The sequence below is a fragment of the Protopterus annectens genome, chromosome 3.part1 (assembly GCF_019279795.1).
Source record: "Protopterus annectens isolate FY-2018-M chromosome 3.part1, PAN1.0, whole genome shotgun sequence".
Classification (NCBI taxonomy): Eukaryota; Metazoa; Chordata; order Ceratodontiformes; family Protopteridae; genus Protopterus; species Protopterus annectens.
This window is the reverse complement of record NC_056732.1, coordinates 852993369-853015804: the sequence shown is the minus strand read 5'-3', so window position 1 is coordinate 853015804 and position 22436 is coordinate 852993369. Positions and strand designations below refer to the sequence as shown.

The window sequence follows — 22436 nt, the reverse complement described above, 5'->3', positions numbered from 1 at the left end:
CTGCACTTGTGGTAGTTAATAGTGATTCAGAGATCTGCAATTTAGCCAACAATGAGGTATTTCCTCATTGTGGCTAATATATCTGTGAATTGTTAAGCTCCACATTAAGGAAACGGGACCATTTCACTGCAGTGGTGGGTTTCCTTGTGACTCCTCAGGATAGTGTTGTTGCTTTATATTTTTAACTAAGAACTTCCTACCATGGTGTTATGAAGTAAACTGTCATTTTTCTGTTCTTCCCTCAAAAATCGGTTAGGAAGCTGTGCTATGTTTGTGCAGTAAATGTGCACTTCCTAGAGTACTAGTGTTTGCAGCAAACTGCTCTTTTAAATTTATTTGACTTCCTCTGAAGTTGAACAACCTCAGAAGATCAGAAGATGTAATAAGTGTAATATTAAGGAGGTGCAAGTTTATGTTTTTGTGGTCAGTTTTCAAAAAGTGTGTGAGATGCTAGACTATGTATTTTATATCCATTTATATATTAGTGTAAAACTGAATTATTGTTGGATATAGGTTCATAGATTAGTACTAGGCAAATTGACCTTGTGGGCCATTTTAAGCCTAGCCAATTACCTAATGTGAGAATCAAACCCTGCACCTTGTGTCTGAAAGGTAAACAACCTTAACCATTATATCCACGTCTTATACAGAGTCAGGACCTTGTTATAATGATGCATGTTTATTTACCTTTAACTGTAGTAGCCACTGCTGGGAAAAGACATTTACTGGGGGGACCTGGAGAGAAAAGGTCTGTTGAGTACAGTTAAGGAATATTAGCGAAGCAAGCATTCTAAGATAAGCAACCATGCAGTTGAAGTACAAAGTGAAACGGTATACTATTAGGACTGTGTTTTGACTTTGTTTCTGTAGTTAAGCATTCGTTATAAGGCTGCTTTGTAACCGGCATAGTATTAGTAATATTCATTAACTTTGCATATACACAAATAAGATAAACTTACTTTGTAAAGTAACACTGTAAGCAGACAGGATTAATAACAGACGTACATTTAGATGAATAAAAGTATTTTATTAACAGACCAAAAATATGCCTTCTACAAATATATAGCTTTCTGCATGATCATTGTACCATAATAGTCATCACCCCTACTTTTTCCTCTTATTTGTCTGCTCTTCTCAACAAGGTGAATACTACCTTCTATCTCTCTCTCTCTCATCCTTACCAAGTGAGACCACCTTTATCTTCTTATAGTGGAGTAGACAAAGAAAGCTGATTAGGGTTTCCTACTTGTTTAATACATTTAATTCATCTGTTCATTTCTACACAGATGACATGAACTCTACAGTTGTGTCTGTCGACTCTACTGTGATATGACTGTTTTTCTGCTACCAGTGACATAGATTTGACTGTAGGCCATCTGGTTTAGGGAAATACTGCAGTATTTTGCATTAACATTATTCTGATCAAGAAAACCAGTGAGACATGCTACAGATGTTCTGCAGGAATCACACAGATGTATACAGTTTTGTCATAGATGAACATCAGTACCCAGTGTGATCTTTTTTAAATATTGTGCCCTGCCTAGGGCATATCTGTTAGCATTTCAAACCATCAGTTTAAGATGGAGCTGAGCTGCAAGAGAGAGTGCACACACACACACACACACACACACACACACACACACACACACACACACACACACACACACACACACACACACACACTCTACTCTTTCCCTGGTTCTTAGAATGTCTCCTAGATCACATTCCTGGCTTTGTTGAGTGCTGTCTTCTATGTTATTGGCTAACTTTTCTGGAAGATATGTAGATATATTTTAGTTTATCATGTTGATAGTGATTTACCAGGAACTATTACCTTTTGGTTTTTAGACTGTCAGTTTTAGCAGCTGCAAACGCTGTTCAGGATTCATCCTTCCTATCAAGTGAATACAGATCCATCACATGGAAATGCTTAAAAAAAATGAAAGCTTTTCTGCCTTCAAAAATCCTTCTAGATGTCATTACATCACTATGTTTTAGTGTCCCAAATCTGAAATTACTTGGGTACCTGAACTTAACAATATGATACTCGTTCTATTTACGATCTGTAATATTAAATCTAATGATTTTTATAATTAATATTTATAATGTTAATGTAATTGTATTTGTATCACTCTGTCACCCTTTCCTCACTTTCTTGCTAGCTATATACAATTTTAATCCCTAGTTCGATTTAGTCAGATATACCCCCACCCTTTTTACCCTCTTGCACTTTTACCCTGTTATACTACCTTTCAGTTTATTCACATATATACCTATTTTACCTTACCATTTCAACACTCTTTCTACCATTTTTCACCTCATTCTGTGTATGCATGTATACCCTTGACTCTGAGCCTATTTCTACAAATACTCACAGCTACATATCCATCTTAGTCCCATACAAAAAGCGGTCTAATAGTTACAATTGTCTCTTGCTGGCACGCAGTGTACACATAAACTGAAATGATTGGTAATAGTTTTATGACATAAACTACTTTTGAAATATTGATAGGCTTTATAAATGTTTACCATGATGTACATATGTTACAGGTATGTCTGCATAAAATTATTAGAGAATGTGTCGTTTTCTTTTCAGCTATTCCAGATGTTCACCATACTCACTTTTACAAATATTTCAAGTGTTTACCATGCTTTTGTGCACAAGTGCATACATTTTGATTATGGTCCTTTTTGACTTGTTATGCATTGATGTTTCCTCAGTTGTTTGTAAATGTATAATTTTTAATTTTAAATGATCCAGTCCATAGACTACAACAGCTGGACTATTAGCCACAGGTAGGTCCTTTCTGGAAATTCTGTCAAGTTTGTGTTTCATGGTGTTTGTACACATTATTTCAGTTTTCTTACATTGTTGATTTCCTAAATTTTGGTCAAAGCTTACTATTTTTAGTACTCAGATCTTCCCTTTGTATTGGTGATTACATGATGGTTTATGTTAGTAATTGCCCATAGTTCTTAAATTCTTGGATAGTTTTTGACATTTAGTACTTTTTCAGCAGGTTTCACAGGATACTGTGGACTGAACAAAAATGTTTCCTTGAAAATCAAGATCTTTATGATGAGAGCTGTGTTGCTAATATTGCAGGCTTTTGAATACCAGCTTCTTCAGGGAGTAGTTGCCATACACTTTGACAGTACGTCATCAAGTAGGGAAGACTCTTATCCCTTGTGTCAGAAAGGATTGAGAGTATAGGAAGTGTGTTCAGTTCTCAGCACTTTTCCATAGCAATCCACTTTCTTGATCAAACCATATCATTAGCAGATGTCTTTTAATGCCTCAAAAGTGGTCCATGAACATGTCTACAGCAAGGATGGTTTGCATTGCTGGAGGAAGCCTGGCTATTTTTGGTGCTTCAATCCGAAGACCTTCTTCTTTTCAAAGCTAAGTACCCCATTGGGGAAACTTTTTTCTTGCTCCAGTCCGATGTCAGAAAAAGTTAATTGTATTTCATGTGGGAAGCAAATACCTCATAAGGATTTTCATTCTTACTGTATTCCTTGTCTAGGGCCTGACCACGATGTAGCTAGTTGTCTGTTTTGTGCTAGATTTAATCAACGTACTATTAAACAGAGATACGATTTTGCATTTCATTACTTTGGACAGAGATTTAATTATAACATGTCGTCGGACACGCTTCCGACTACCGGAGTTCATAAAAGGCGCAAGGATAAGGATAGGCCTCCGAGGTCCAAATCAGACGACAGTTCTCAATTAGAGCCAGCTACCAGTTCGGCCGTCGTCGGTGAGGCGCTTTCGCAGCCCCTGTTGTGGGCCATTTCATAACCGCTTGCTGACACGGACACCCACAAGGAGCCGACTAGGCCTTCGGATAGTCAAGGTGCAGGACCTTCGGATAATGTTCCCTCGGATGGGTCCGGAGCCGCTGTTCATGTACCGGCGTCCGAGGAAGTTTTCAGGCCTATGCAGCTTCAAGCAAAGGCAAAGACTCCTTCTAAATCAAGGACTCCAGCCCAGGCTCCTTCTGATCCGGGACCTAAATCTCAAAAACAAATGCTTAAAATGGCTGAGGACTTGGTAACTATGATTAGGGGTGCCCATCCCCCTCCAGACAAGAGTTGGATTATGAATCCTCTGATCAAGTATCTATCTCTTCCATCTCATCCTCTGAACAGGATTATTCTTTTCCTCCTTATGAGGATTCTGATGCTGAAGAATCCATTCTCTCAGCTTCTCCTCCGGAAGATTACTCTTTTGGGGAAACTTTACATGATATGAGGGAACATTTCCACTGGGAAGGCCAGGAGTACTCAGAATCTAAGAGAAGGCTTGGGGATTTCCTTCTTCCCCAACACAGACCCCTTGCTATTCCTCCTATTTTGGATATTGTGGATGATGTCTTCACTGAATCTTATTTAACCCCTGACTCTTTTCCTCCGGCCCCTGCTAAGCCCGATAGATATTACAGGGTTACTGACACTCGCAAATTTCTGTTTAAAAATACTACTGCTGATCCAAAAAACATTTCTCAGGGTCCTAAGGGTGTTAAGGCCGCCACTGCTAAGAACCCTATTCCATCAGAGGAGGATTCCAGAGCTTTGGAGAGATGGGGCAAAAAAGTGTACACTTCTGCTACTTTATCTGTTAGAGCTTTAAATTGTCAATTTCATATGTTGAAATATCAGCAATATCTTTTGACTGTTCTGAAATATAAAATGTCTACCTTGTCTGCACATGCAGACAATAAAAAATTACAAGATTTAATGCATGCTACTGAGCAGGTGGGGAAACATACTTTACACTGTGGTTTTGATGCTCTAGAGGCCTCCTGCAGGCACGATCATTAGAAGGCATGCTTGGTTAAAGGAACAAAATTTGCCTGACCAAGTAAAAGCAAAATTACTGGATGCTGCTGTTCAACATGATGTTTTATTTGGGTCTAAGGCTGAAGAGGTTATAAAGAAAATGGAGGATAAAGCAAAATCCATGCAGACGGTTAAGGATTTCTTGCAAGTTCAGCCTCCTAGATTCAGCAGAAATTGGCCAACTAAGAATTGGTCCTTTCCCAGCTCGGACAGGCCTCAGAGGGGCAGATATAGGTACCCCAGAGGGAGGGCCCAAGCTCAGGCGTTGTATAGGCCTAGACAATGGAGTGCTTCCACCCCCAGGGGTGGAGAGGATAGGTCTCAACCTTATAGGAAACAGACTCAATGACTCTCCCTGCATGGCTCCAGGATATTCTCTCCTGGAAGCCCCTCTGGGAGGAAAACTTTCCCTTTTTCACCGAAATTGGACTTGCATTACCCAAGACAAGTGGGTTCTGGATGTAGTTTTAAGAGGTTACAAATTCCACTTCCACACCTTGCCAAAACCAAACGGATGGCCAGACCTTCCAAAAAATCAGTGGGCGGAGGCATTAAAACAGGTGAGGTCCCTCATGGCTATAAGGGCCATAGAACTGGTTCCAAATTCAGAGACGGGACAAGACTTTTATTCTAGACTCTTTCTAGTTCCCAGAAAGGAAAATTCTTGGAGACCCATCCTGGATCTGTCGGTCTTAAATACTTTCCTGGAGATACATAAGTTCAAGATGCTTACTCTGCAGCAGCTCCTGCCAATGTTGAGCAAAAATGCATGGATGGTGACATTGGACTTAAAGGAGGCTTACCTGCACATTCCTATCAGACAGGAGTGCAGAAGATATCTCAGATTCAAGGCAGGCTCGAAGCATTACCAATTCTCTGCGCTGCTGTTTGGCTTATCTACTGCACCCAGGGTCTTTACCAAGTGCCTGGCACCAGTGGTAGCTTACTGCAGACTCAAGGAAATTAAAATTTACCCTTATCTGGACGACTGCCTTATTCAAGCAGACAGCAAGGACATATTACTCCAGCACCTGGAATTTGTTCAGAATCTACTCAAGTGCCTGGGATTCACTGTGAACGTAAAAAAGTCAAATTTGATACCCACTCAACAGTTAACTTTCCTGGGTGCTCTTTTAAGCACTACAACCCAGATGGCATTCCTGACGCCAGAAAAACAACTGCAGCTGGCTTCAACTTTCAAGAGCCTGGCGTTAATGTCTCAGCTAACTGCAAGAAAATTTCTGCAGGCTTTGGGTTACATGGCCTCCTGCATCCTACTCATACCACATGCAAGATTGCATATGAGGAAGATACAATGGTACCTAAAAAACGTTTGGTCCCAGCATTGTCACAGTCTGGAAACAGTGATTGCTGTCTTACCTTGCCTACAAAAGGAATTTCGTTGGTGGGCCACGGCATGTCTTCAAAACGAAGGGAAAACCTTCAGTCTACCTCCAGCCAACCAAGTGCTAACCACGGATGCCTCAGATTATGCATGGGGAGCCCACTTGCAGGGGAAAGGCCTGCAAGGTTTTTGGACAGAGGATCAGAAGCATCTACATATCAATTTAAAAGAGATGTTAGCTGTACAGAATGCCCTCATGGCTTTCAGGGATCTTTGAGCCAGGGCAGCTACTGATAAGGACAGACAACACCACAGTGATGTGGTACATAAACAAGCAGGGGGGATCACACTCCTACCCCCTTTGCAGACTAGCCATGACTCTATGGAACACAGCACTGGCTTGCAAGGTGGATCTACAAGCTCAATTCCTGCCAGGAAAAGCAAACACTCTGGCAGACAATATGAGCAGGAATCTGTCAGACCCACACAATTGGATGCTAAACACACAAATATTCAAGAGGATTACAGAAGCCTGGGGCTGCCCGGACATGGATCTATTTGCATTTCCCCACAACTACCAGTTACAGACTTTTTGTACAAGGACATATCACAAGCTAGCATGGAAAGCGGATGCTCTCTCTTCCAGTTGGAGGAACCTTTCGGGGGGTACGCCTTCCCTCCACTGCCTCTTCTACCAAGAGTATTATTAAAAATAAAACAGGACAAACCAAAGATGATCTTATTGGCCCCGAATTGGCCTCGACAATTTTGGTACTCAACACTGATAAATCTTTCCCAGGAACCTCCTTGGATTCTACCACAGATTCCAAATCTTTTGTCTCAACACCAGGGCCAGGTCCTGCACTCTCATATCAAAACTCTCAGCCTGGCAGCCTGGCGTATTCAGAATCTATAATTAATCCACCCCTTACCAAACAGGTTATGGATGTTATCTTAGAAGCCAGAAGGCCTAGCACTAGGAAATCTTATGCAGGAAAATGGAAGAGATTTTGCACCTGGATGCAGGCTCAGGAATTGGATCCTCTCATTCCAAATATTCCATTTATTTTACAGTACCTAACAGATATGTTGCATAAAGGCTTATCCTTTTCTTCCATAAAAATACATGCCTCAGCTATCTCTGCACATTATAACACAGATCCACCTATTTTTTCACATCCACTTCTCAAACAATATCTCAGAGGGGCAAAGAATTTAAGGCCCCCAAGGACTCTACCAATTCCTGCTTGGGACCTCAATTATGTACTGGAAAAGCTTACTCTGCCACCTTTTGAGTCTGCTAACACATCTGATATAAAGTACCTATCATGGAAAACTGTCATCCTACTGGCTTTAACTTCAGCCAGGAGAGTCTCGGAGTTACAAGCGCTCATGGCTGTGGAACCTTACATTATTTTTCATCAAGACAGGGTTTCTTTGAGAACTAACCCTACTTTCATGCCTAAAGTAGTATCTAAAGTGGCTTTAAACCAAACTATTCACCTGCCAACCTTTTTCCCTAATCCCCAAAGTAAGGGGGAGAGGATCTTGCATTCTTTGGACGTACACAGGCAGCTTCGTTTTTACCTGGACAGAACCAAGGATATCAGGAAAACAGACCAACTGTTTGTTTCTTATGCAGCTAATTCTCAAGGAAAAGCTATTTCAAAACAGACCATTTCTAAATGGATTGCTCATGGAATCAGATTTTGTTACTCTCATCATGGAAAGCAAATCCCTGGAAAAATTAGGACTCACTCTACCAGAGCCGCTGCTACTTCAGCTGCCTTTCTCAGGGGAGTCCCTACCAAAGATATTTTGGAAGGTGCAACTTGGAGTTCAGTGCATACTTTCTCTAAACACTATAATCTCCCTCTTTACTCTAAATCTAGGGCAGGCTTTGCCTCTGCAGTCTTGCAAGGCCTTCTAGCCGCCCCTTCTGCTCTATAACCACCACCCTTTTTCTCAGCTTTGGGATTCAGCCCTACAGTGATGACTGCAACAGTGAAACACGATGAACATAGTACAGTTGTGTACACTTACCATAAGTTGTGTACACTTACCATAAATGTAGATGTTCGAGTGTCTTCACTGTTGCAGTCTGGGTTACCCTCCCTCCTGTCCCCTCTTATACTCTTTTTGGTGTGGTTATCTGCTTTACCCTTCTTCTGAGGTGCATTTGCTACAGGGTATGGGTTTTTTGTATGTTACATCCTTGTGGTATTTTGTTTTACTTTTAGCCTTTTATTTTTGGGCACCTGACATCTGGGGCAAGAAAAACTGGAGAACATTGCGTCGGCTGGGAGCTTTATACCCCTGTCGCTCTGACGTTGGGGAGGATGAGTTCACAGCCGACGCCGGACCCAGACTTTGGGATTCTGGCCGACCAAAGGCTGCCTGCCGGCAGGAAGAACCCTACAGTGATGACTGCAACAGTGAAGACACTCTAACATCTATATTTATGGTAAGTGTACACAACTGTACTGTCTGTCTAGCTTGGATCTGAAGATAACATTATCTTCGGATCTGAAACTTACTCTGAGTGCTTTGGTTCAGATTGCTTCAGATCAGGACGACTGTCCGAGCAGGAGTATCCCTGCCAGATCCAAGATGTTGGAGTTGTCTCTGAAGTTGTTGGATCCGTCTCTGCCCCTCGGAACCTCTGCACTGGATAGCTCAGCTCTGGCTTCCTACTCTGTGAGATTGCCTTCAGAGCTGGGGAGGACAGCGGTCCAGAAGCTTGCCTTCTCAGCACCGGGGTCCTCTCTCTCTCCATGGTGATCAGCCTTTGAGGTGGTGAAGAGGGTATTCTGTGCTTTGACAGGGCAGTTGGCTCTATCCCCTCAGATCCTCAACCTTCTACCCTGATGTCTCTGTGCTTAGAGCCTCATCATTCTTTACAACATGGACAGCCAGCCCAAGATCTCCGGGCTTCCCAGCAGGATATTAAAATTTCTTTCGATACCTCCCCAGAACACTGAGGGGGTTGCAAGAGGAAGCACTTCTATTCTCCACAAGAGTCAGTCATGGAGGATATGGACTTTGATGAAGGTGAAGGGTCCCCATAATCACCTCCAGAAGACATCTTGTTTGGAGACATCCGTGAGATCCTAAAACAGAGAGGTGGTTGGACCCCAAACAACCTTTCATCTGAGGAGTCTGTATTTATGGAGGTTTTCGGTACTGGCCCATCTACCTCTGAGTTACTCTGCCTGCCAATGAGATCTTTGATTTGGTCTCTTGGTAGGTGTGGAAGGTGCCTGACACAGCTGAACCCTTACCAAGAAGACTGACAAGATTTGGGCACCACCTTTGGGGAAAGAGTTTTGGGCTGAAGGGATGCCCGTTGACACCATTGTCATGGCAGTGGCCACCAGAAAGAAACTTACTGAACCAAGTTCCACTGTTCATCCCCCTAACAGGGAGTCTAGGGTGATGGAGAGGTTTGGGAAGCATGTCATTGCTTCAGCCACCTTCGCCCTAAGGTCGCTGAATTATTTGGCACATTTTACTAATTTACAGAGGAATTTGCTCAAGGAACTTTCAGAAACCCTCTCTGGATCCATTTCTACAGATGTCCAAGCATCCGTGACCTCTCATCTGGCTACCCTGCAATCTATTTTGAATTCATCCATGAGGCTAATTTCACATGTATCCAAAAGAACCTCAAGGGCAGCAGGTTCAGGCATTTCCATCAGGAGACCTGCCTGGATGTGCTTGCTGAGCCCTTCAAATCTTCATTCAGCCCCACAGTGAAAGAAACTTTATCCAGGTTTGAGAAGGATGGAAAGACCCTGTCTGCAGTGGGTGCATGTTTTAATTTTGAAGAAATCAATGAGGCGATTGAAAGATGTGGTTCAAGAAATCCCAGGGTCCTTTCCAGGACACGCATGGAGAAAGTTCCCCCAGGGGTAGAGGGGGAAACTGTAATGGTAGATGCCATCCCCACGGCAGAGGTGGCCTGTAGAACCAGTGCTCTACAGATTTTCTCTAACAGACCCCACCAGTGCTCCTGAAAAGAGACCCAATTGTCCTTCTCTGGAGGTAATTGGGGGTCGACTATCCCTGCATCAGAGAGCGTAGTTAGAAATAAGAGATATTTTGGTGCAGAGGATAATTTCCAGAGGTTATGTAATACCATTTTCCCTTTCACCTCCTTTTTCAAGGAAAATTCCAGATGTTCCACCCAGTCAGAGGGAATAAGCAGCAATTCAGGTACAAAGGCTACTAAAAGAAAGTCATCCAAGAGGTCCCACCAGACCGATTAGAATCTGGAACTTACTCAAGATTCATTTTAATGCCAAAGAAAACAGTGGGCTGGACTTAAGTCAGTTTGATGCACCAAGTTCCAGATGGTCACGGTTCAGTCCATTCTCCCTTTTCTGGGCAAGGACTACTTGATGTGCTCGATAGACCTTTGCGTACTATCATATAAAGATGAACAGGCAATCCAGAAGTTATTTGTGCTTCTGGCCTAGAGCCAGTCATTATCAGTTCAGGGTTCTTCCCTTTGACCTCACCACAGCTCCCAGGGCATGGCAGAACTAGCAGCTCACTTGAGACTGCAGAGATTTTGGGTGTTTCCATATCCAGACGATGGCTCATTACCGCCTCAATCTAGCATCAGTTGATAAGAGCAAGAAGTCAGGTTGTCCAGACTTTTTCTCATCTGGGAATAACTGTGATATCCCTCCTCTGGGCCAGTAGTCAAGGAGTCCCAGTCCTCACCACAGACACCAGTGAGGGACGTTCACTTGGAACAAAAATAGATACACACAGTATTTCCAAATGCAGCTGTCTGCATCAAGCACAATTTCTTTAAGAGCACACACAGAACACACTCCCATCCTGGGGCTGGGTTTCCTTCTCTCTATCTAGGCCCCAAGTAAGACTCCCGACTGACATAGCTGTAGAGTTGAGTTCTCAGCAGAGTGTTCCAAGCCAAGTCCTCCACTACCCTCTAGTGGTCTGTGTCCCTGATCCAAGTAGCTGACACACACACACACACACACACACACACACACACACACACACACACACACACACACACACACACACATGCACACACCCCTAGGAAAGGCTGGCACAGATTCACCTGTTGTGCCTCATTCACCCAGACTGTAAGGTAGTTACACTGCCACACCCAACTACTCTAAGGCTTTTGCAAGGGTACTCAGTTATACTAAGTAAAATTAATTTTAATACAAATGCTAGTGTTTGACCAATGCAGTAAGGCTTTGAGGAGCATCCACAGTGTCACCAAATAAGTTCTCTTATAGGTTAAGATATTCTCTGCCACAATGAAGAGTTTAAATATATGTAATAATAAATAATAAAAGAACATGAAAATGTTAAATATCTATTTACGATAAATGCAAGAGTTTTCATTCACTGGAAAAATTAGAAATAACACACATGGAAAGATTCACACAGATACAGAAAAACAATACTTAACTAATTTCACTGTATTTTCCTGACTGATCTAAAGAATTGCTGTCCCCTAGTTCCCTTACCAGAGCAAGGCCAGATGAAGTGGATGAGTGATCCTTCTTTGTCAGGTTTCAAGAAACAAACTACTGTGAGATTTCTGTCTCATCTAGTATTAAAACATCATTTCAGTGCTGGATTACAAAATGACATCACATCTGGTTGTCTGACTCTGGTTCCCACACTACCCCCTGTACTAGAAAATGAACCAGAATCTATAGCATCTGGAAGCTATAAAACCATTTTAAAATCTTCCACCCTAACAGGGTAGCAAATGGTTCTCCCCTAAGGTCAATACAGTAAAAATCCTAGTCCTGGTTTTCATGGACATTTTGTCTCTGGCTGCAGTCAGAACTGTAAGATACAATCTTTATGGCCTAAACCACATCATTTAATTTCAGACTATTTTTCAAAATTAGCTGGACAGAGATGAACCTCTTCTCTTCTGGTATCTTCTCTTACAATGTATTCATTTCAACAGTTACAATACAGTCTGACATACAGGTGTATTTCTTCTGTCCAGCAGGACCCACTGTTGGTACATTTTTAACACAACCAGCTTTCCAAATACATTTTTCAACACAAGCATCTGTACAGATCAGCTTGATATACAAATGACATCTAATTCTTTATAAAACTCCAGCTAGGTGTGCTGGCATTAGTTACACATCCACTGTGCTACTTCTGGTATAGCTGGCAATACCTTATATCAACCCAGTAACCATAAACTAAGTCTCATCTAGAATCAACTCAAAATGTGGAATTCATAGGAGCAGTTTTCAGCACAAAGTCAATGATAACTTCACTGCCCCCCCCCCCCACCACCACCACCACCAAGAGTACAAACTGTCAGATTACAGGTCAGTAAAATAATCTACAGTACCAAGATTTCAGCCCGCTTGGTCCTTAAGGTCTGGGATTAATGTCAGCAGAAATAACCTTAGTACTGTTAGCCATGTTTTAAATGAGGATTCTCCAATAGATGCTAGCAACACAATGGTCACTACTTTACCAGCTCGTGTTAACATGGATGCAAATCACTCTGATATGCAAGAGAGATCTCAGGTGGTGGATTCAGTCAGATCAGGATGTCCTTCAAGAATGCAACTGCAGTCATAACATGTGGGTTGTCCTGCCTCAGGCAGCCCTCGGTCGGCCGGATTCCAAAGTCTGGGTCCGACGTCGGCTGATGTCGCATTCTCTCCGACGTCAGAGCGGCTGGAGTACATAAGCATCAGCCGACGCCATTTTCTCCAGTCTTTCTTGCCGCGCGGTGCCCGAAGCAGAAGCAGTTCGCAAGTGCCGGTTGGTCAGCTCCAGTATCCTACGATACCGAAGTCATCAAAAAAAGCTAAGTACCCCGTTGGGGACCTTTTCTTGCCTCAGCCGATGTCAGAAATTACTGAAAAAGTTAACAATTGTCTTTTTTGTGGTAAACAAATACCTCATAAGGATTTCCATTCTTACTGCCTCCCTTGTCTGGGCCCAGACCACGACGTCACGGCCTGTGTAGCCTGCGCTCGCTTCAACAAGCGCACTCTCAGGCGCCGGGCGGAGTTCGCTGAAGATTCTTTCGGCGATAAATTTGCTTACACCATGCCGTCGGATCTTCCGACATCGCAAACCCCCAAAAAGCGAAAAGACCGGGACCGACATCCTCGGCCCGCGTCTACCACTGACTCCACGCCAAAACCTAGCGCGAGTGCTCCGGTTCCCTCTGAGACGGTCTTTCCACCGCTCCGAACCGAAGACACCGCATTACCGACGACTCAGATTCCAGATATTACTCTGACGCCAGTTATAGACTTTCCTCCAGATACCGAAACCGAGGAAATGCCCAAGACCATTGCTGTAGACAAGGTCACTCCTGCACGTGGAGCTGCCTGGCCTCCTATGGCCATGTCTATTAAGGCCTACACTAGGGCTAAGGCAGCCAGCAAAACAAAGCATATTGCTTCCAAATCCTTACCTCAGCTGACTCCGGAGACACAAATTATGTCCATGGCTGCTGATTTAATTTCCATGATCAGAGGTTCACAGGCCCATCCGGAGAGAGCATCTCAGCCTCCTCCTGATAAAAGGCCCCGGGTTGAACCCTCTGACCCTGCTCCTTCTGATGAAGACTCTGAGGGCTCTGTCCACTCTGATAGCCAGGAAGAGCTCTTCCAGACCTATGAGGACTCTGATGCAGAAGATTCCATTCCTTCGGCCTCCCCTCCTGAGGATATTTCTTTTGGGGAAGTTCTGCACACCATGAGGGAACATTTCAAGTGGCAGGGTCAGGAATTTTCTGATTCTAGGAAACGCCTTAGGACTTTCCTTAAGAAGCCTCAGCACAGGCCCTTAGCTATTCCTCCTGTACTTGATGTTCTGGATGATTTGTATTCTGATTCTAGTGCTACCCCTGATTCTCTTCCTCCTGCTCCAGCCAAGCCAGACAGGTATTACAGGGTCCCAGAAACTCATTCCCATTTATTCAGGGCCCATACTGCTGATTTGGAAACTATTTCACAGGGGCCTAAAGGAGTTTCAGCCTCCACCTCAAAAAATCCTTTGCCCTCCTACAGGGAAGCAAGGTCATTAGAGAGATGGGGTAAAAAGGTTTACACATCCACTACCTTATCTATGAGAGCTTTAAATTGCCTTTTTCATATGTTCCAATATCAGGATTATCTCTTAGAAGATTTACAAAATATTAGCTTCTCCTGATCCTTTAGACAGGAAGACTGTGCAGGAAGCTGTACATAACACTCAGCAAGTAAGCAATCACTTCCTGCAGTGTGGATGTGATACACTGGAAGCTTCATGTAGGGCAGCTATGACAGGGGCAGTGATGCAGAGACATGCGTGGTTAAAAGATCAACCTCTGCCAGATCATGTAAAAGCAAAACTTCTGGATGCACCTTTGGAAAAGAACAAGCTTTTTGGTGCAAATGCTAAGGATGTGTTAAAGACCATCGAAGAAAAAGCAAAATCAGTTCAGACTGTCAAAGATTTCCTCCAGGTTCAACCCCCCAGATTCAGTCGGAATTGGCCTTCAAAAAACTGGTCCTTTCCAAATCCAGAAAAGTTTCAAAGGGGTAAGAACAGACGTGGCCGAGGAAGAGGCCAATACAGAGGCCCTTACAGGGGACGACAATGGCAGCCAGGAAACCAAAGAAGTGATGCAGGGGTTTCACCTGCCCAACAACCTCAAACTCAATGACTTTCCTCTACTACCGCCTACCAGGGAACAACTAGAAGCTCCCTTGAGGGAAATTATCTCTGTTTGCAGAAAACTGGCACAGACTGACAAAGGACAAATGGATTTTGGACATTATAGACCGAGGGTACAGGTTTCATTTTCATACCTTACCAAGAAAACAAGGCATGCCAAATCTACCACAACATCAAAGGGCAGAGGCTATCAAGCAAATCACTCTGCTGACTCGAATGAAAGCAATAGAAAGAGTTCCACAACAAGAACAAGAACAGGGGTTTTACTCAAGACTGTTCCTTGTTCCAAGAAAAGAATCTCAATGGAGACCAATATTGGACTTGTCCGCATTAAACACCTTTCTCATAGTACCAAAGTTCAAAATGCTGACTCTACAGCAACTTCTTCCCATGCTGGGCAAGGAGTTGTGGCTGATTACTCTGGACCTCAAGGAGGCATACCTGCATGTCCCTATCAGACACAGCTGCAGAAGATGCCTCAGATTTCTTGCAGGGCCAGAGCATTATCAATTCTCAGCATTGCCATTTGGCTTATCTACTGCGCCCAGAGTATTTACAAAATGCCTGGCTTCGGTAATTGCTCATTGCAGGCTCCAGGGTATACAAATTTACCCATACCTGGACGACTGCCTCATACAAGCGGACGACAAATTGATGTTGACAAAAAACCTGGATTATGTCATACGATTACTTCAAGCTCTGGGATACACAGTCAACTTCCAAAAGTCAAGACTGCAGCCATCCCAGCAAATAATCTTCTTAGGAGCCAAATTAGACACAGCCTCTCAGATGGCTTACCTGACAGAAGACAAGCAAGAGAAGTTAACTCAATACTTCAAAGGTTTAGCAAAACTCACCCAGATGACTGCAAGGAGATTCCTACAGGCCCTGGGTTACATGGCATCCTGCATTCTACTGGTTCCATTAGCAAAACTACACATGAGAAAGCTTCAATGGTACCTAAAAAGCATTTGGTCTCAACACAGCAACAACTTGGAGACAATCATACCACTCATTCCATGCCTACAAAAGGAATTACTATGGTGGGCCTCGGCGAGTCAGGAAAACACAGGTATGTCATTCAAAAAACCACAGATAACACAGACCATGACTACAGACGCCTCAGACCTTGGATGGGGGGCACACATGGAAGGCAGGTGTATACAAGGACAATGGTCTCCAAAGGAAACACATCTGCATATAAACCAAAAAGAAATGCTGGCAGTAATGCATGCTATCGAGGTTTTTCAACACCAACTCCAGCAAGGCCATCTAATGATACGGACAGACAACACCACTGTGATGTGGTACATAAACAAGCAGGGGGGCACCCACTCTTACCCCCTGTGCAGACTGACAATGCAGCTTTGGGAGAAGTCACTGAGTCTAAACATCCAGTTACAATCCCAGTTTGTTCCAGGAAAAGACAATGTGTTGGCGGACAGCCTAAGCAGGAATTTCACAGATCCACACGAGTGGAGGTTACATCCAAAGGCTTTCAGACAACTCACTTCGACATGGGGCAAGCCAGAAGTGGACCTATTTGCCTCTCACCTCAATCATCTTCTACCAAAATTTTGCACACGGACATACCATCCAAAGGCTTGGAAAATAGATGCCCTTTCATTCAACTGGAACTCCCTAGCAATCTATGCATTCCCACCTCTGCCACTGATGACCTCAGTATTACTAAAGATCAAAGCAGAGAAGCCCAAGGGAATCATAATAGCTCCAGATTGGCCAAGACAACACTGGTACCCGCTACTACGGAGCATATGTCACACCAGGAGGTGGGCCCTCCCTCAGTGGCCTCTACTTTTGACTCAACACAACTTCGAAACACTGCATCCAAACCTTCACACACTGCAGCTAACAGCCTGGGAGATCCCATAAATAACTTCAGCTTATCTCTCTCCAAGGAAGTTCAACGGATACTAACAGAGGCTCGAAGACCATCCACTAGAAAGGTTTACTTAGCAAAGTGGAAAAGATTCAGCAATTGGAATACCAGCAAGGGTCATGATGCATCATTACTGAACATCCCACTCCTCTTGGAATATTTGGCAGATATGTTACAGAGTGGCCTCTCATATTCTTCAATAAAGATACATGCATCTGCTATTTCAGCCAGATACAACACTGATCCTCCTGTTTTCTCTCACCCCTTACTAAGACAATTCCTCAGGGGAATCAAGAACATTAAGCCACCAAGAAAGGCCCCAGTGCCAGCCTGGGACCTCAATTTTGTCTTAGAGAAACTGACTCTACCTCCTTTTGAGCCAGCAGCTTCAGTTGACTTGCAATTTCTCTCATGGAAAACAGCTTTCCTGTTGGCAATTACCTCAGCAAGAAGGGTTTCGGAGCTACAGGCCCTAATGGCAATACCACCCTTTATTTTCCACAGAGACAGGGTTTCATTAAGGACCAACCCTACTTTTATGCCAAAGGTGGTATCTAGGGTTTCTCTAAATCAAGCCATTCATCTGCCTGCTTTCTTCCCCAATCCTGAGAATAAGGGGGAAAGACTTTTGCATACCTTGGACATTCATAGACAACTTCGATACTACCTGGACAGAACCAAGACCAGTAGGAAGTCTGAACAGCTTTTTGTAGCTTACGCCCCTGCAGTCCAAGGAAAAGCAATTTCAAAACAGACTATTTCTAAATGGATTGGACATTGCATCAGATTCTGTTCTTCCTTTCATGGGAAGACTGTTCCAGCCTATGTCAGACCACATTCCACCAGAGCTACAGCCACCTCTACAGCATTTTTAAGAGGGGTGCCTACAAAGGACATTCTAGAAGCTGCTACATGGAGCTCCGTGCATACATTCACTAAACACTACAATCTCCCTCTATATTCCAGATCCAGAGCAGGCTTTGCTTCGGCAGTCCTGCAGGGTTTGATTGCCACACCATCTCTTTCCTAGAGCATACCTCCTCCCCCAGCTAAGCTATGGTATTCTACCCACATGTTATGACTGCAGTTGCATTCTTGAAGGACATAGTACAGTTTTGTACCTACCATAAATGTAGATGTCCGATAGACATGCAACTGCAGTCGGGTTTTCCCTCCCTCCATACCCCTCTATGCTTAGGGTCCACTCCTATCCCCCTTACTCTTAGCTGGGGATATCTGTTATGGTGTATTTGTTTTATTGCACATGTATTTGTTTGGAATCCTGTTTTGTCTTCCAATTTGATTACAGCCTTCCTTGGAGGGCACCTGGCATCTGGGGCAAGAAACACTGAAGAAAATGGCGTCGGCTGATGCTTATGTACTCCAGCCGCTCTGACGTCGGAGAGAATGCGACATCAGCCGACGTCGGACCCAGACTTTGGAATCCGGCCGACCGAGGGCTGCCTGAGGCAGGACAACCCACATGTTATGACTGCAGTTGCATGTCTATCGGACATCTACATTTATGGTAGGTACAAAACTGTACTTTCTACAAGGTCATCTGTTTATTCCCTCTCAGCTCAAAACCATGGTGGCCACGGACACTTCCCATTTGTGGTGGGCCATTTTCTAGGGAAAACACTTGGTTGCCCGAAGAAGTCAACTTTACATATCAATGTCCTCGAGATGAGAGCAGTGCTTTTAGTGCTTTGGAGGCGATTACAATTGAAACGGACAGTATGTCAATAGGTTGATACATCAGCAAACAAGGAGGGACCAGATCATACCCCTTGTGTCGAGAAGCAGTCAGAGTGTGTGGCAGGCAGTTGGTGCTCTCATCCAAACATTTTGTCATAGCAAAGCATATCCCAGGGAAGTCTAATGTGATAGCAGACAAACTGAGCAGGTGCATTCTTCTGCTTCACGAGTGGTCTCTCAACAAGAATGTGACGGAAATGATTTTTCGTTGATGGAGCCAACCTTGCTGCAGTCTTTTTGCTTCTCCCCTAAACAACAAATGCAGTAGCTACTTTGCCCCATTACCCCCACAGGGGTAAATCACTGAGGGATGCTGTACTTCACAATTGGTCACCTGGTCTACTTTATGCCTACCCACCGGAATCCCACTAATCCCAAAATTTCTGCAGAAAGTTGTCAGGTTGAAGAGCAAAGTCATCCTCATTACAGTTACTTCAACTTTGGATTCTGGATTTGACTCCAGACCTCCTGCCTCACCCAACAGACGTGATCCATCCCGACATCTTAAACCTCAGGCTGATGGCCCGGTTTCTCCAATTCCATTAATAGCCAGACATCCAATGCACTCTTCCCCTGTCTGACATATACTTTTATCTTCCATAAACCATCTACATGAAAACTGTATGCAAGTAAATGGAAAAAATTTGTCTACTGGGCACAGCAAAATCATGTTGAATCATTTTCACATCCGACAGATAACATTTGTTTTTTTTAAAGAAGTGGCTAGTTCCTCAACCATTAAAATTCACTTAGCAACGATGTCAAATTTTCACATTGGATTTGAAGGTTCTTCAGTAGCCTACCACAAATTGTGCAGAGCTTTCTTGCAAGGCACTCTCCTTTTGAGACCCCTGTATAAGGATGCTACTACCTCATGGGACCTCTGGTACTGCAGGCACTAATACATTCCCCCTTTGAACCAGCAAAGAAATGTGACCTTAAGTATCTTACTTGGAAAACATTTTTTTTGTAGCCATTACCTCTGCTAGACAAATTTCAGAGATTCAAGCCTGGTCTTCAAAACCTCCATACTTGATCTTTCACAAGAATAGAGAGGCACTATGAACAAATGCCTCCTTCCTTCCCATGGTATGTCAGAATCTAATATCGATCAGTCCATTAATTTGCCAGTATTCTTTCTTAATTTTGGTAAGAAGGGTGAATACATATTACATTTATTGGATGTTCACAGACAATTAAGTTTTACCTGCATAGAACAAAAGACATCAGAAAAACAGACCAATTATTTGTCTCCTTTGCAGAATTGAAGTTGGGTAAACCATTTAAAGTAACTTTAGCCAGATGGCTAACTGATTAATTGTATTTCATTTGTCTGTAGAAAACTGGGTATTACTTTACTGCAATCAGTGCAAGCTCATTCAACTAGTTCTGTGGCAACTTCAGTTTTCTATCCAAAGCATCCATGGACGACATATGTGCAGCAGCAACTTGGGCTACTCTCCATACTTTTATTACTCATTACAAATTGGATCTGGTCCCCAGGGATGGAGAATCATTTGGATCAACTGTGCTCAGGAATATACTTAAAGTCCACCCAGGATTATAGGTAGCTAGGGCTCTGTCCCATCAGTTGAGGATAGAATGAAAATTGACATCATCAGATAAAGAAGTTATGTGCTTACCATAACACTCCATTTGCATTGCCCATTTTGATTCTGCCTCAACTTCCCACCCACCCTCCCCCATCCATTCTGTTCACAAACTTCTGGACGAATGAGCTGTCAAAGGGACGTCATTGTCCTTTATATTGAGGTCCAGATATATATTTTTTCCTTTACTAAGCATATGCAATTTTATGTCTCCTATATTTATGCATGTTAAACTTTCCCTTTCTAGTAAAGTATCAGCAAGCAAGACCTGAGGTAGCTTAAGGTGGGTGCATTATGAGTTGGGGAGAAGCTTAAGAACTTTTTGGTTACAAGATTTAGTAATGGCCAACCTGGATCCGAGGATCGGATCCAAATCCATCAGTTAAGGAAGAAGGAAAATGGGCAACACAGATGGAATGTTATCGTAAGCACATAACTTCTTTTTGCTGTATTAAGCAAGAAGTGTATGTTGCTGTGTGAGACAATAAGTCTAATTTAAAGCAGTCTGGAAGGAGAATTCAAAAGATCACATGCATTTATGCATGATCTTAAAATATATGTGAGAGCCCATGTTTTGAAAGCAGCCAGTGGTCCAAAATACACTTAATCCACCACTGGGTATGTATGGTGGTATTTATTCAGTTGTCAATTTACTGGTAGTAGTACTGACTCAGTCTTGATCTGAATAGATTGATCCCTTCTAACTACAGAACTGTGTAGAACTTTCATAATTAAAATTCTGCATACTTTCTTTTTGTTATAGGTGGGTTGTTGTATGTGGTATTCAGTGAACTTTTTTCTTCATCAAGTCCCAGCAAGATATATGGAACTGCACTGCAAAAATGTAGAGCTCACCCTGAGGTAAGTGAAAACATAGGAAGCACTAACCCGCAATATGATGAGTTTCAGTTTGTTCTGGTCAGCAGTATTGATCTTAAAAGACAACAGCAAATTAATATGGAGTGCATTCGCTCAAGTCTAGCATTTAGAAGTAAGTGTGCCCCCATTTTACTGGTAACGAAAAATTCATTCATTCTCTCATATCTACATTATGTAGGTCAAGGTTTGGGGAAGCTGGAGCTTTTACTGGTACCTAGTGGGCACAAGGTAGTGTGACTAAGGCTCATCATGAGATATGCTGATATACTTGGCTCATTACCTGCACACCTGTAAACGGTCTAGAAAGTTGTCATTTCACCTCCAGATTGTTGTATGAGAATAAACCAGAGCATCCAGCCGGTACTCATGCCAACAAAGGGAGGAATGCAGACTCCATACAGAAGTCACCCAGCCAAGAACTGAACTGGAGAACAAAGTAGTCTGGGCCAGCAACACTGCTGCACCATTGTGCCGCCTGTTCATGAACAGTATTGTTTAAAACTGCAGTGTCTGATTGTCCTCAGTGCAGTAATCTTGAAGTCTGTATGTCAAAATTTATATCTTAACCTCAAATTATAGCATATTTTTCCATATTTTTGTGTCAATTTGTTGGACACTAATCAAATCTGAATTTAGAAATTGGTTAAATCTCATTACAGTAGGTCATTAGTGCTGGAGGATGCTGGTCATGTTCATTTCAAGCTGGTCCTATGTATTTTTGCTTTTAGAAGTGCACTGTATAATGGTACAAACTGAATTATTAAAATATTAGTGGAACATTGGTTGCATCTGACAATTAAAATGTATAACTTAACCTTTTTTAATCCATTCTAATCCGGTAAGGTCCACTAGCCGCAAGAGACTGGCTGTGTTAAAGCCACTTGCTCGGCATCACAGATCTCTTTAGAGGAGGCTCAAGGAGCTAAACCTAAGACTACAAGATAAAACTTAATACAGCTCATAAGCTTAACCTTCTGTACTGTGACACTTGATATAGTTATGCAGAGAGTAGTGAAGGAATCTTTCTGCTATAAGATGGTGAATGTTGGGAGAAAATAGGATAACTTGGGCCATACAGCTGTGAGACTTGCATGTCATATCTCTTTATTAATATAACTTTGATAATCTAAAAACAAGTTAAATAATAACATGTAAAAACTCACACAGAAGCAAAGCTGACATTTATACTTGATACTGTGTAAAGTGTTTATTGTCTGATGCACTTAAGAACCTAAAATCTTTGTGTATATATATTTTTGCTGCTGGCCTGGGTTATGGCTGAAAAGGGTCCTTAGACTAGCCCAACTACCCAGTTAGTAAACATCAGACAAAGGAATCCTCATGGCTCAGCTTGTATTCCATTGGGAAGGTGTGCTTAATCCAAGTTATCATTCCT

The 22436-nt window shown here is 42.9% G+C and overlaps 1 protein-coding gene across 1 annotated transcript in view; it reads left to right on the top strand.

Moving 5' to 3' along the window:
* Nucleotides 1-22436, top strand: part of TIMM21 (translocase of inner mitochondrial membrane 21) — a 321671-nt gene that overhangs the window by 96891 nt on the left and 202344 nt on the right. The window contains exon 4 of the mRNA XM_044067130.1: nucleotides 20925-21022. Within this exon, the coding sequence (XP_043923065.1) occupies nucleotides 20925-21022 (98 nt within the window). The remainder of the gene's footprint in view (nucleotides 1-20924; nucleotides 21023-22436) is intronic.